At 30.4% G+C, this 13758-nt stretch overlaps 1 protein-coding gene across 1 annotated transcript in view; it reads left to right on the plus strand.

The window, feature by feature from the left end:
• Positions 1-7265: 7265 nt before the first annotated feature.
• Positions 7266-13758, plus strand: part of LOC129747583 (signal-induced proliferation-associated 1-like protein 2) — a 185244-nt gene continuing 178751 nt past the window's right edge. The window contains exon 1 of the mRNA XM_055741872.1: positions 7266-8254. Coding sequence (XP_055597847.1) covers positions 8198-8254 — 57 coding nt within the window. The 5' untranslated portion in view covers positions 7266-8197. The remainder of the gene's footprint in view (positions 8255-13758) is intronic.

Here is a 13758-nt window from a genome sequence, read left to right on the forward strand (position 1 = left end):
GTTGCTGACTGTTTGTTTTGGTTTAGCCTTCTGGTGGAAAAATATTGATTTGACTTAGAAAGTGTGGATTTATTAAGGCTGCTGTTGCTGATTGTTTGTTTTGGTTCGGCCTTCCGGCGGTAAAGGATGGATTGGCTTAGGAAGCGAAAATTTGTAACGTTGTTAAGAATACTTTCGGATTGTTCCGGTTCTGGTAAACAAAGACAGAACGAGAGAAAAAGCACAAAATGGGAGCTGTTGCTAAGAATGTTTTCTGATTATTCTGGCTCGGGTAAAAAAGACAGATTTACAGAGACGTTTGCTTAGAATGTTTTCGGATTAAATGACGGTTATGAAGAAACTAAATAAAATTTAAAGATTTGAAAATTATTCTAATCAAAACTTTGTGAAAAAACTAGATTTTTATTAAAATAAAATTATCTCTACAATGCAAATGCAACATCAGCCAAGCTAGTATGAAAAACACCAATCACCCAATTTCCCGTTTGACAGCATTTATTTCGTCAGATTTGCAATTGTCAAAGGCACTCCATTCATATACCGATCGCGCCGCCGCCGGAATAAAAACGCTTCCGGTGGCATCGGCTTCTGATTGTGCAAAATGCGCTGATCTAGACTCTCTTTCGTAATAACACACAACGTTCCAAACGCGTTCGTTTCAATGAAGTGTGACATTGACAGAGTGCTCTACAAGTTACTAGTCAGCAGCGCAGCTATCAATACTGAAGTTAATGTCTGTATTTAGACTTGGTATGGATGTAATACATGTTTACTTTTTTCCGGTTGACACTTAATTGTCTCAATGAGACCGATCATTTTTTCCTGGAAAGTAATCTTAAGATTGAAGATGAGTGTTAAGCTGTTGATTTTTTGTTTAAATTTTACAATCGTATCATTGGATTTGAAAAAAATTATACGATAGGACACTTAAGCAATTACAGACAATTTATCACTCTGGAAAACTGTTTACAGATGCACTTCTCATCTCAACCCGTATTTCGCGTCATCATCAGCTTTATTTAGCAATGTAAATCGGAATTGAGTGGATGATTGCCTAAGGTTTTTTTTTCTCGCTCTGGGTTTTCAATTGTTCCAGACTGATTAAATATTGTGGGCGATTGAATTTTATTTGAAGAACACTTCAAGGTCTAAATGCAATTAAAGAGAATTTCGCTTCAACACGTCTTGTACTGAATCACTGGATTTCTCCGATAAGTGTTGATAAAATCGGACAGTTTAGCTGTAAATTTGCTGTAATAGTAAATTTAGAAAGACGCAATATTTGACATCTATTGACAACCGTTAGGAATTCCGTTCCCACAATGTATTTAAAAATGGAATCAGTAATGAAAACTTTTCTCCAAACGGTAGCCACTGACAAATGAAAAATGAAAGTCACCAAATTAACTGGACGGTAAATGGATTCAGCGAGCAGCATCAGTATCATCATCATTTCGGATAAACGATTCCATAGCAGTGATCGTCATGAATAATGATGATACCCGACAATGGAAGTGGATTTCCACCTCCAATCTTTCTCGAAAAAAAACCGCTTAGTTTACAACGGAATCGACCATTGTCCGGTACCGTTGAGAAATTACAACTTAGAGATTTTGGGATCATAAATTACCAATTTTCACGTAATAGATTTATTTTTATAAAAGCTCCTAAATGTAGATTACTTCACTAAAACGATGTAATTGATATCAACTATTCCGTTTGTCGGAATGCTTTGAATCAGTCTGAGGCTTAAGAAAAACCAGCTGTGTCAACAAAACTAGATCCGATATAACGGAAAGGGGGAAAATCAGCACAAAACTAAGCCTTGAGTCAATGTTGACTTTCAAAAAATTCAACACAAAAAGCCGACCGACTGCGAAACAGAATCATATCGGTAATCGGGGATGTGACCGAGACAGGGAGAGAAAAAAAAACAACAAATTCTAAGGGGAGAAGATCGAATCCAAACAAACCCTAAAGCTTGAATGGGAACCCGGAATGATGACCAGCTTTCAATGGCGACGTTTTTCCATTCCGAACGGGTCGTAAATCTACGAATCTATTGCCCTGGAGACTGTCGGCCGGGCGGTCACTTCCAACTTTTTTTTTCTTTCTATTTTTGCGATGAAATCCCCTTCTGGTGCTGTACCTACTATTTAGGTATAGAAATGCTAAATTATGCGATTAGCTTTTATTGACTTTTGTGTATTTACGTATGCAATAACAATAACCGAGAGCTCACTTGGAGGGGTTATTAGAGGTGTTAGTTCGTAGCCCGAGGTCATTAATGAGTTGGTAGAAAACATTGTCATTTCGGTGCTTCGCTTTTGGCGATAGGAATTGGTTGAAAAAGTGAAAATCAATACTTGACAAAGACATTTCGAATCTTCAGGCCAGTTACGAACAAAATTACAGATAAAACGTAAATTTTAATTCCTCATTTAGAAGATTTTACCATCCCTTGATAAAGACGTTTTGCATTGTCGAAACGTCGAAAGCATCATGAATTTTGAATCTTGAATCTTGAACCTTGAATATTGAATCTTGAATCTTGAATCTTGAATCTTGAATCTTGAATCTTGAATCTTGAATCTTGAATTTTGAATCTTGAATCATGAATTTTGAATCTTGAATCTTAAATCTTGAATCATGAATTTTGAACCTTGAATCTTGAACCTTGAATCTTGAATCTCGAATCTTGAATCTTGAATCTTGAATCTTGAATCTTAAATCTTGAATCTTGAATCTTGAATCTTGAATCTTGAATCTTGAATCTGGAATCTTGAACCTTGAATCTTGAATCTTGAATCTTGAATCTTGAATCTTGAATCTTGAATCTTGAATCTTGAATCTTGAATCTTGAATCTTGAATCTTCAATCTTCAATCTTGAATCTTGAATCTTGAATCTTGAATCTTGAATCTTGAATCTTGAATCTTGAATCTTGAATCTTGAATCTTGAATCTTGAATCTTGAATCTTGATGAGTTTCGTTTTAAACTTTCTAACTTAGAGCTTAGATATCGTATTTAAAAAATTATTTTAGATGTCTGGATTTTAAATTTCGGATTATGTATCTTGGATTTGGGTTCCTAGTTTTTTTTTGGGATCCCAATATTGGATCTTGAATCTAGATTTTTTTATATCATGTCCTAAATTTTTGAATATATATCCTGGAGCATGAATTAAGAATGTGAAATTTGAGATTTCAGTCTTTGGATTCTGTATCTTTGATTTTGGATGTAACATCTTGGATTTGGAATTTAAAAATCAGGATACAATTAATTAAAAATTCTTGATTTTGAAGCTTCAATTTTTTAACTAGGGCTTTGGAACTTGGATTTGGATATTGTATTTTAAATTTATAATATGGGATTTCGGAATTCTGGATCTTCGTCTTTAAATTATGAAGTTTTGATCTGTGTTTTGATTTTGTGCTCTTGAATTTTAATTTTTTTTTAAATCTTAGGTATTGGATATTATATTTGGATCTTAAGAACCTTTGACTTAGTAGTTTTTATCCCGGTGTTTGGATCTTGCATCCTGGATTTTTTTAAATTCTAGATCTTTCGTCATATAATTTTTTATTTAATTTTGGATTCAAATTTTTAGACTTTATAAATTTCAATTTGAAATTTTAGATCTTGGATGTACATTTTCGATTTTCGATTTCTGATAAAATTTTAATTGATTTCAAATTCTCGATATATCGATCTCCGTCTTTAACTATCTTTTTCCTTGTTTATCTTCTTTTTGTCTATCTTAGTTTTAAATAATGAACTGTAAATACAAAAACTTAACTTCTTGTCATTGCCGATCTGTACCGTTTCAAATGAAAAACAGTGTGAAAAAAAAAATTTTGTGAATTAGAATTAAGCACTCGTGTTTTATAAAAAAAAGGTACCTTGGCTCCGTAAAACTCAAAGGTTTGAGCCGTTTCAAATAAACGAATTGTAAAAAAAAAAATCTCGATATTCAATTAAGAGGTTTGATTATTGATTTATTTTTTCAAACCAATGATTTATTATTTCTAAATTCGGATTTACCATTTTTTTGGTTATGTCTAATTTTGATTTTTATTTTTTGATTGCTGAATTTTGACTTTCTATTTCGGATTTCTGAATCCTGATTTTTCGTTAAAAAAATGAATAAACGATAAGTAGGAAAAATAGGAAACGAGAAAAAACCGAAAAATAAGAGAAACAATGCGAAAAAAAATTTAAAAAAATGGAAATTAAAGATAAATGGAAAAAAAATTAAAAAAAATGGAATAAAGAGAAAAATGGAAAAAAATTTAAAAAAAATGGAAAAAAAAATTAAAAAAATGGAAAAAAAATTCAAAGAAATAAACAATAAAAAAATCAAAAAAAAAATTAAAAAAGATAAAAAAAAACTTGAAAGAAATTAAAAAAGAGGTTTGATTATTGATTTATTTTTTCAAACCAATGATTTATTATTTCTAAATTCGGATTTACCATTTTTTTGGTTATGTCTAATTTTGATTTTTATTTTTTGATTGCTGAATTTTGACTTTCTATTTCGGATTTCTGAATCCTGATTTTTCGTTAAAAAAATGAATAAACGATAAGTAGGAAAAATAGGAAACGAGAAAAAACCGAAAAATAAGAGAAACAATGCGAAAAAAAATTAAAAAAAATGGAAATTAAAGATAAATGGAAAAAAAATTAAAAAAAATGGAAAAAAGAGAAAAATGGAAAAAAATTAAAAAAAAATGGAAAAAAAATTTTAAAAATGGAAAAAAATTCAAAGAAATAAACAATAAAAAATCAAAAAAAAAATTAAAAAAGATAAAAAAAACTTGAAAGAAATTAAAAAAAAAAAAATGAAAAAAATATAAAAAATTGATAAAAATAAAGATAAAATGAACAAAATTGAAAAAAAAATAGGAAAAACTCATAAAATAGGAAAAAAATAGGAATTAGGAAAAAATAAAAAAAAGAATGCTGAATTTTGACTTTCTATTTCGGATTTCTGAATCCTGATTTGAATTTCCTTTGCATTTTCGTTAAAAAAATAAATAAACGATAAGTAGGAAAAATAGGAAACGAGAAAAAACCGAAAAATAAGAGAAACAATGAGAAAAATAAAAAAAATGGAAAAAAAGATAAATGGAAAAAAAAATTTAAAAAAATGGAAAAAATAAAGAAAAATGGAAAAAAATGGAAAAAAATTAAAAAAAAGGAAAAAAAATAAATTTTCAAAGAAATAAACAATAAAAAAATCAAAAAAATTGAAAAAAGATAAATAAAAAATTTGAAATAAAAATAAAAAAAATGAAAAAAAAAAAATAAAAAAAATGATAAAAATAAAGAAAAAATGAAAAAAATTGTAAAAAAATAGAAAAAAACTCATACAATAGGAAAAAATATAGGAATTGGAAAAAAAAAATAAAAAATTGCTGAATTTTGACTTTCTATTTCGGATTTCTGAATCCTGATTTGAATTTCCTTTGCATTTTCGTTAAAAAAATAAATAAACGATAAGTAGGAAAAATAGGAAACGAGAAAAAACCGAAAAATAAGAGAAACAATGAGAAAAAAAAATGGTATAAAAAGATAAATGGAAAAAAAACTTGAAAAAAAGAAAAACCTTAAAAAAATGAAAAAAAATTGATAAAAATAAAGAAAAAATGAAAAAAATTGAAAAAAAATAGAAATAAAACTCATAAAATAGGAAAAAAATAGGAATTAGGAAAAAATAAAATAAAATTGCTAAATTCTGACTTTCTATTTCGGATTTCTCAAGCCTGATTTGAGTTTCCATTTTCGTTAAAAAAATAAATAAATGATAAGTAGGAAAAATAGGACACGAAAAAAACCGAAAAATATGAGAAACAATGAGAAAAAAATAAATAAAAATTGAAAAAATGGAAAAAATAAAGAAAAAATGGAAAAAAATAAAAGAAATGGAAAAAAAATGGAAAAAATAACAAAAATGAAAAAAATAATAAAAAAAAAATAAAAAAAATAACAAAAATGAAAAAAATAATAAAAAAAAATAAAAAAAATGGAAAAAATATAAAAAAAATGGAAAAAATATAAAAAATTAAAAAAAAAAAATGGAAAAAAATGTAAAAAAAATGGAAAAAATATAAAAAAATGGAAAAAAATATAAAAAAAAAATGGAAAAAAATATAAAAAAAATGGAAAAAAATATTAAAAAATGGAAAAAAATATAAAAAAATGGAAAAAAAAATTAAAAAATGGAAAAAAATTTTATTAAAATGAAAAAAATGAAAAAAAAATTAAAAAAGAAAAAAAATTAAAAAAGGAAAAAAATAAACAAAAAGAAAATTAAAAAAAGGAAGAAAATAAAAAAAAAATTAAAAAAAATTAAAAAAATGGAAAAAACACAAAAAAAATGGAAAAAATAAAAAAATGGTAAAAAATTCAAAAATGGAAAAAAATAAAAAAATGGAAAAAATAGAAAAATGGAAAAAAAATAGAAAAAATGGAAAAAAAATAAATTTTCAAAGAAATAAACAATAAAAAAAAAAGATAAAAATAAAAAAAACCTGAAAAAAAATTGAAAAAAATGAAATTTTTTTAAAAAAATTAAAAAAAAAATCATAAAATAGGAAATTAGGAAAAAAAATTGCTGAATTCTGACTTTCTATTTCGGATTTCTGAATCCTGTTTTGAGTTTCCATTGTATTTTCGTTAAAAAAATAAATAAACGTTTAGTAGGAAACTAAGGACTCGAAAATAATCGAAAAATATGAAAATAATGAGAAAAAAATGAATTAAAAATTGGAAAAAAAAATTAAAAAATGGAAAAAATAAAGAAAAATGGAAAAAAAATAAAAGAAATGGGAAAAAATGAAAAGAAATAAAAAAAAATGGAAAAAAATAAATGAAAAAAAAAAATAGAAAAAATAAAAAAATGGAAGAAAATCAAAAAAACTTAAAAAAATGGAAGAAAATCAAAAAAACTTAAAAAAATTTAAAAAATGGAAAAAATTTAAAAAAAAAATGGAAAAAAATAAAAAAAAAATGGAAAAAATAAAAAAAAAATGGGAAAAAAATGAATAAAAATATAAAAATTAAAAAAAGAGGAAAAAATAAAAAAATAAATGGAAAAAAATGAAAAAAAAAACAAATATTATTAACAAAACAAGAAAAGTGTGGCAAAAAAATTAAAAAAAGGTTTTAAAATTTTAATAAATAAAAAAAATGAAAATTAAAAAAATAAAATAAAAGAAATTAAAAATCTTACAAACAAAAAATTGAAAAAATTGAAGTTTAAATTGAAAAAAAAAATTAAACCCGAAACCCGAAACCCAAAATTTGAACCATGAAAGTTTTAATATTGAAAATTATTCTGGATGAGAAATAAGAATCTCTTATTTGAATTTGAAACAGTTATCTGATGCAGATATTCGAGAAATTCGAATTTTGAAGCTCAAATCTTAATCAAATAAATCAATTCAAAAATTTTGCATTAAAACAGACCTGTAACAGACCTGTTTTAATTTGCCTTGCATGTGGAATGAAAAGTTTTATCACCGGGACCATTTCTTTCCGATTATCAAACACCCAGAAAGCATAAATCATCAAACTCAAAGGGTGCAGCACATTCGAGTTCGGGGGAAGTGGCCACGCCAAAAATAAAAAACTCAGACTCTGTCAACAGTTGTCATAAACACGTTCAGTTGAAAACTAAACATGGAAGAAAAAAAAATGAAACTGCAACAAAAAAAATTGAAACTTGTTCCCCAAAAGTTTTCTGTGCAGGCAGACATCATTAAGTTGTTGACGGAAGGCAAAAAAAATCGTTGGGCGCATAATTTCGCCTACTGTTTTTGGGGAACCAAAACTTTGAACAAAAAAGGGAAAAACAAAAAAAAAAAAACTTTATTACGCCAAAATTACTGGGCCAGCTGTTTTGTAACACAACTACTTTTTTTTTGTTTAGCTCGACGCCTCAAACATATTTGCCTCCGTTTAGCTCCAAGCATGATGCAAACGCGGGCTCCAATAAATTTCGCAACGGGATATTATGAAATTTATAACCTGAATTTTTCCCGCACGCAGTGATTGATTGCTGCTGGGCTACTTGAATCGATGTCAATAAAACTAATGATTTGTTGTTGTTGTTTTTTTTTTGATATTTTGTCTCTAACTCTCGTCTCTTCTTTGTTTTTGATCTATTTTCAGGTAAGTGGTCACGCACTTTTGCATGTATCATAGGACCAGAGCATCCTCCGTTCACTACCCGATCGCAAAGAAGACCAAGGTAAAGTGTTTGTTTTTGTTTATGTTTGTCTCTTCTCTACTTCTACTGGTTTGTCGTTCTGAGTTTTTTCTTCTTAGTTTAGCTCCCTCAGGTGTTGTTTTGCTTCTTGCTATACCTCTTCACTTGTTTCATTCACCTTTGGTGAATCCGGTTATAATTTTTTGTTATCAAATCCTTAACTCTCATTCTTCCTTCTATTCTTTTCAACAAGACATTTTCCACGGTTTTAAATCTGTAGCACGGCTTGGTCTTCTTTCCGATCTTTAACTTTTTTTTTTCTTTCTCTTCAAGGGCTTCCCTATCTATTTAGGTAGTAAGAAGTAAACGCAAGATCTGAACGTAAGATCCAATTTCCGATTTGTTTCAGTGTTTTTTTTTTGTTTCTCTCTTCAATATCTTCTCTCTTTCTTTCGGGGTCTCCATCTCGCTAAAGTCACTGCCAAATTGGGTCCTGCAATCTTTTCTTTTAACCCCTTTATTCCTGAACAGCCGAATGAGTTTTGTGCAAAACTTGAACCTACTCAGAATTCACAAAGTATCGTCGTAGGGTCATTAATGTATGACCGATATTTCCGTTTTCCGGGATTAGCTTTTTTTCTTTGTTTTTTTTTCAAGTAGCAGTAGCTCCTTGAAGGAAACCGCACCTGGACCAGGAATCGATTCAAGTTTTATTGAACTCTTTTTTTTCTCCTTCTGCTGCCTTTCAGTCTCAAGCCAAGTTTCGAGATTGGATTGGCTCTTTAAACTGCGCAGTTGTGCGGTTCGGACTTTTCGGAGCCTCCCGAGAGATTGCGTTTCCTGTGGAACAAACTTATTGCGTTGTTCCTTTTTGCTTTAAACCCCTTGTTGAAAAGTCAAGTGATGAAGGCTCAAGGAGCGTTTGTTGTTGGACAGGTCTTACCGACCGAGAATAATTCGAGTGGAAAGTGTGCTGCGGTTAGCCACCGACCGCGATTTTTTCATGCGCTCGGCAGGAAATGAGCAGGATTCGTGGAGGGATTTTGTTTCCTGCTGATTGTTGATGAAGCTTTTATGGTTTCGTAAATGACTCCGGCATCATCATTGATTCTGAAAGTAATGTTTTAATAAAATTCTTATTAACTATTTTCATAAAAAATCCAAAAGATGTTCCAGAAAAGATTTGTAGACTCAGAAAATTTCAGATATTTTCGAATAACTGGTTTCTCTAATTAACAAGCTTGTAGAAACCAATAGAAGTTGAACTAAATCAAAGCAATTGAAAGATTCCTTTTAATTCAACCACGGTAAATGAAAAGTTCATAGACCGGTATTTCGATAGCAACTTACTACCTTCATCAATAGAAGTTAGCAGAAATCAAATGAAAGTTTTCAGTAATTGTATTTCAGGTGATTATTACCTTACCAAAAATTATTATGCATATCAGTTGGAATGGGATTAAGATAAGGTTACCAGATTGCTCGGTTTTGTCCGAGTTTGCTCGGATATTTAATACAAAATTTGGGAACAGTCCGGCTCGGCCCGGTTGCCCGGATTTCATTGAAAAATGCCTGGATTTTACCCGGACTCATTTACTATATTTGGCAAACCAAACAGAAAAAAAAATGGGGATGTATTTTTTTAGATTTATGACTCCAAAACGAAATTTTTAGAGCAAGTTTTATAAAAAATAATCATGAAATGTTTTTTGGAAATAATTATAATAATTTTTTATGAAAAAAATTTTTTTGTCAATTTTTTTCTTGATTTTTCTTGAGTAATTTCTTGGTTTTGACAAAATTTGCCCGGATATAGCCCGGATTTACGGTCGTTAATTTTGATATCAAAAGCCCGGAGTTTGCCTGGTTTTTATATAAAATTGCCCGGATTTGTCCGGCCCGGATACGTGCTGATAAAGTTCTGGTAACCTTAGATTAAGAAAAAAGTAAATATTAATAATTTAAACGTTATTTTTATAACGGAGTGTAAAACGTAAACTTCGACGGAGAGCTTTGGGGAACCAGGATTAAGAGCGTCATTCTTGAAACAATTTCAGGACAGACAAGTGGTGAAACAACACTATACTTAGTGAAATTCTGGAATTTTCGGACAGAAAACGACTAAGATATTAATGATGTTGAGATCCAAATCAGAGAAATCCGGGCCAAGAAAAAACCTTTAAGACTTTTTAAACCTGATTTTCAAAAAAAAAATCTGGTTTGAAATTCTTTTTCGGAGGTTAGAAGGTCCAAAGAGGTCTCCAAATAAAAAGGTCTTCAAACGAAACTTCCCATGCGAAAAAATATCTTTAGGACCTATCACACTTTTTAGGCTTTAGATCACACTCAGCTGGATCTTTATAACCGAAAAATATTTTCGAGTTTTAAGTAAGTTTTGACCTAAGAAGGTTGAAAATGAAAGAAGTTTTTCAGGTTGTGAGGCCCAGACATGGACCTAAAGTTCTCAATCGGAAGAAGCCATGTCAAGAAAAGTTTTTAGGTCCAAAATACATTTCCATGTGTTCAACTTCAGGTAGTTCTTAATGCTTAAAAAGATTTTCAAACGAAACAAACTTCATGCCTAGAAGAGTCGTAAGACTTAATCACCATATTCAGGCCGTAGGCACTGAAGAACCAAAAAATTTACCTCAGGAAACTAAGGGAAGGTATGTACAATTACATCTTACTTAGGGAAGGTCTTCAAGTTATGCTCATACAGTTTTTCAAATCGAGCAAGGTTTTGGAATTCAGAAAAAATCCGAGACTCCGAGACCACCAATAAATTTTCTGAAATACAAGGTATATTACTAAAGTGTTACTACGAAAAGAATTTTGGAAAAATATTAGGAAATATCTCCCTTGCCTGAGATTGCAAGAATTTTTTTCAACCCGTGTCCGGGCCGGGCAAATCCGAGCTATTTTATCTTAAAATTTGGAAAAATCCAGGTATTTCATTTCAAAACTGTCGATCAAAAATCCGGACAATTGTAGTCAATTCCTCTAAATACTTAACAAAAATTAGGAAAACAAACTTTCAAAAACATATTTATTCAAACTTATCAGCAGATTTAAATCACATCCTTACACCCTTCCATGATTATTTTCATAAATTTATTAAAAAAAATCGATTTGGACGCATATATAAAAAAATACAACACAAATAGTTTTTTTTGTTAGATTTGGCAAATGCAGTGAATAATTTTGCCCGGATGGATCGGACTTTTCCCAAATTTTATAAAACCCGTATAAAACCAGACAATCGAGCAAGCTTACCCATGCCCATAAATGGTCCAGCCGGGAAACCCTGAAAGATCTCCCGGAACTTTAGCAATCTTCAACTTACCTAAACTTCACAGAGTTCCCACATTTCCCAAGAACAGTATCACGATGCGTGTCGCTCTCCGTAAACTTTTGGTCTATTTGGGAAGTTTCTAGGCCTTCAAAGTAAGCAAGTACTCAAGAACCAAATTTTTCCTAAGAACTTAAAACCCAAGAAGATCGTTAAACTCCCGATAGTCAGGCCCTAGCGAAGTATTTTTTACCAAAACAGTTTCAAGCTTGAAAAGACTTTCAGCCTAACAACAACTATCTTCAAGAACAGCAGCCTCCAAACCTAGCTAGATTCTCAAGCGACCTTCAGGCCTTAAAATCGTTGGTTTGTTTGCAGAATAAAATCATATCATCAAATGATGAAAGCCTTCAAGCCCATAAAGATCGTCAAGCTACGTCAGAGTGTTACGGATTTAGCAAAGGCTCCTACATTCTTAAAAGTTTTCAGAGCTCAAGTCTTCAGGCTTAGTACAATCTAACAGCAAGCTTTTTAGGTTGGTTAAAGCTTTCAATCACAGAAAGTTTTTGCGGTTCAGAAAATCGTTGTGCTTAGACAGATATTTGGGATTTTCTATAAGTTGTTCAGGCGCCTTAAAAGTCAATTCGAAGATCAAGCCACAGGCTGCTGACAGATAGATGAAGGATGAAGGCAAATTGAGTTATTATTATTTTTTAATTTTTGTGTCCAAAAACAATTTTTTTACCAAGTTGTATGTATATATGTATGTATGTAGATAATCCACCATGGGTGCACGGATTCACCGCAGTTTCGCCAACGCATGCGCTAAATTGCATTTTTTCGATTATAAGTTCGTTTTCCAAAATTCATATCCGTTTTTGTGTTATGAATCTTCGAAAGGTATTCCGCACACGTGAATATACCTACCCAACTGTAAAGTGATTGATCCTTCAAAAAAAATTATAAATGATGTGCCAATCTTACCTTCTTGTGTACGAAAACTTTTGTCTTGATTCTAAATTTGCTACTGGGTAAATTCCTACCAAATGTTTCAAATTTCATCTTAATTTTTGGTTATCATAAATATTACCAATAGAGTTTTTGTGATGACTATCTAAATAAAGAAATTAGGGGCCCAACCGGAAAATTGAAGCTAATTTCGAATTTTACTTAAATCCATTTTTTACTCGTTGAAATTATCCATAAAATGAATTCAGCACTTGGTTTTTTGACCGAAATTAAATTACGGGTACGGGTACCTTTTTCTCAGGTGAGACTATTTCACGGGCCTACAACGTAACCGGACAAAGCAACAATCAATCAAAGCAAGCGACGAAAAAAAAACACCCACAAAACTCCATTGACTGCACCCGGAGTTAAACGTTCAAAGACCCGAACTTTGTTGCTTCTCACCAGAGGTGCAGGTGCCAGGTATCCTGATTTGTCAGGATTTGTCCTGACTTTCGAGAAACCGTCCTGATTTTTCAAAAACCCTCGAGTTGTCCTGATTTTTTGAAAATTGGTCCCTAAAATGTCCTGAATTGTATTGATTTTCATAAAAACTTTTCAAATATAATTAAATTTGTAATTAAACTATGAGAAAATCGAATAAATTTGTTATAAAATAGTTAAAACAATTTAACAGATGGTGATCTTTGGTTCAGCTGATATTTAAATGGTGTTTTTCGATACCAGCCAAGAAGCTGCGTACTGTTGTTGTATAAACGGCGCTTTTATTCATATATATATGATTTTAATCGCCGTAGTTTGTATGATTATAATTTTAATGGCATGTGCGGCGGAATGAAAACTAGAGAGAGAATTTATTTTTATAGAATTTGAAAGAAAGGTGGATAGACAGGCATTAGTGCGCCACTAGAAGAAAGCTTGAAAGGTGTTGAAATTTTGACTAGAGGGCATGTTGATGAAAAGCTCCCATGAATTGCTCCCGCCTTTGCTCTGCATTAGCTAACTATACATGAGAAACCCAGAAAGAGAATTCCCATGTATAGCGAGCCCAATGGTTTGAGAGCGTGTTTTTACGCACACTTCAAACGAGCAAAAACGTAGCAACCCATGGGCCTACTGAGCTTTCCTTATGCGAGAACAGTTCTATCGACGTTGCCATTATTTCAGATTCGCTGCGAATAGTTGCTACTTGTCGATTTTTTCGCATTTCACATGTTATCTATTCCGCGTTCTAACTTTTTGGCCAAGTGTCAATTTTTTTGAACCGTATTTTTCTTGTTGTATTTTT

This window comes from Uranotaenia lowii, chromosome 2, assembly GCF_029784155.1.
Source record: "Uranotaenia lowii strain MFRU-FL chromosome 2, ASM2978415v1, whole genome shotgun sequence".
Taxonomy (NCBI): domain Eukaryota; kingdom Metazoa; phylum Arthropoda; class Insecta; order Diptera; family Culicidae; genus Uranotaenia; species Uranotaenia lowii.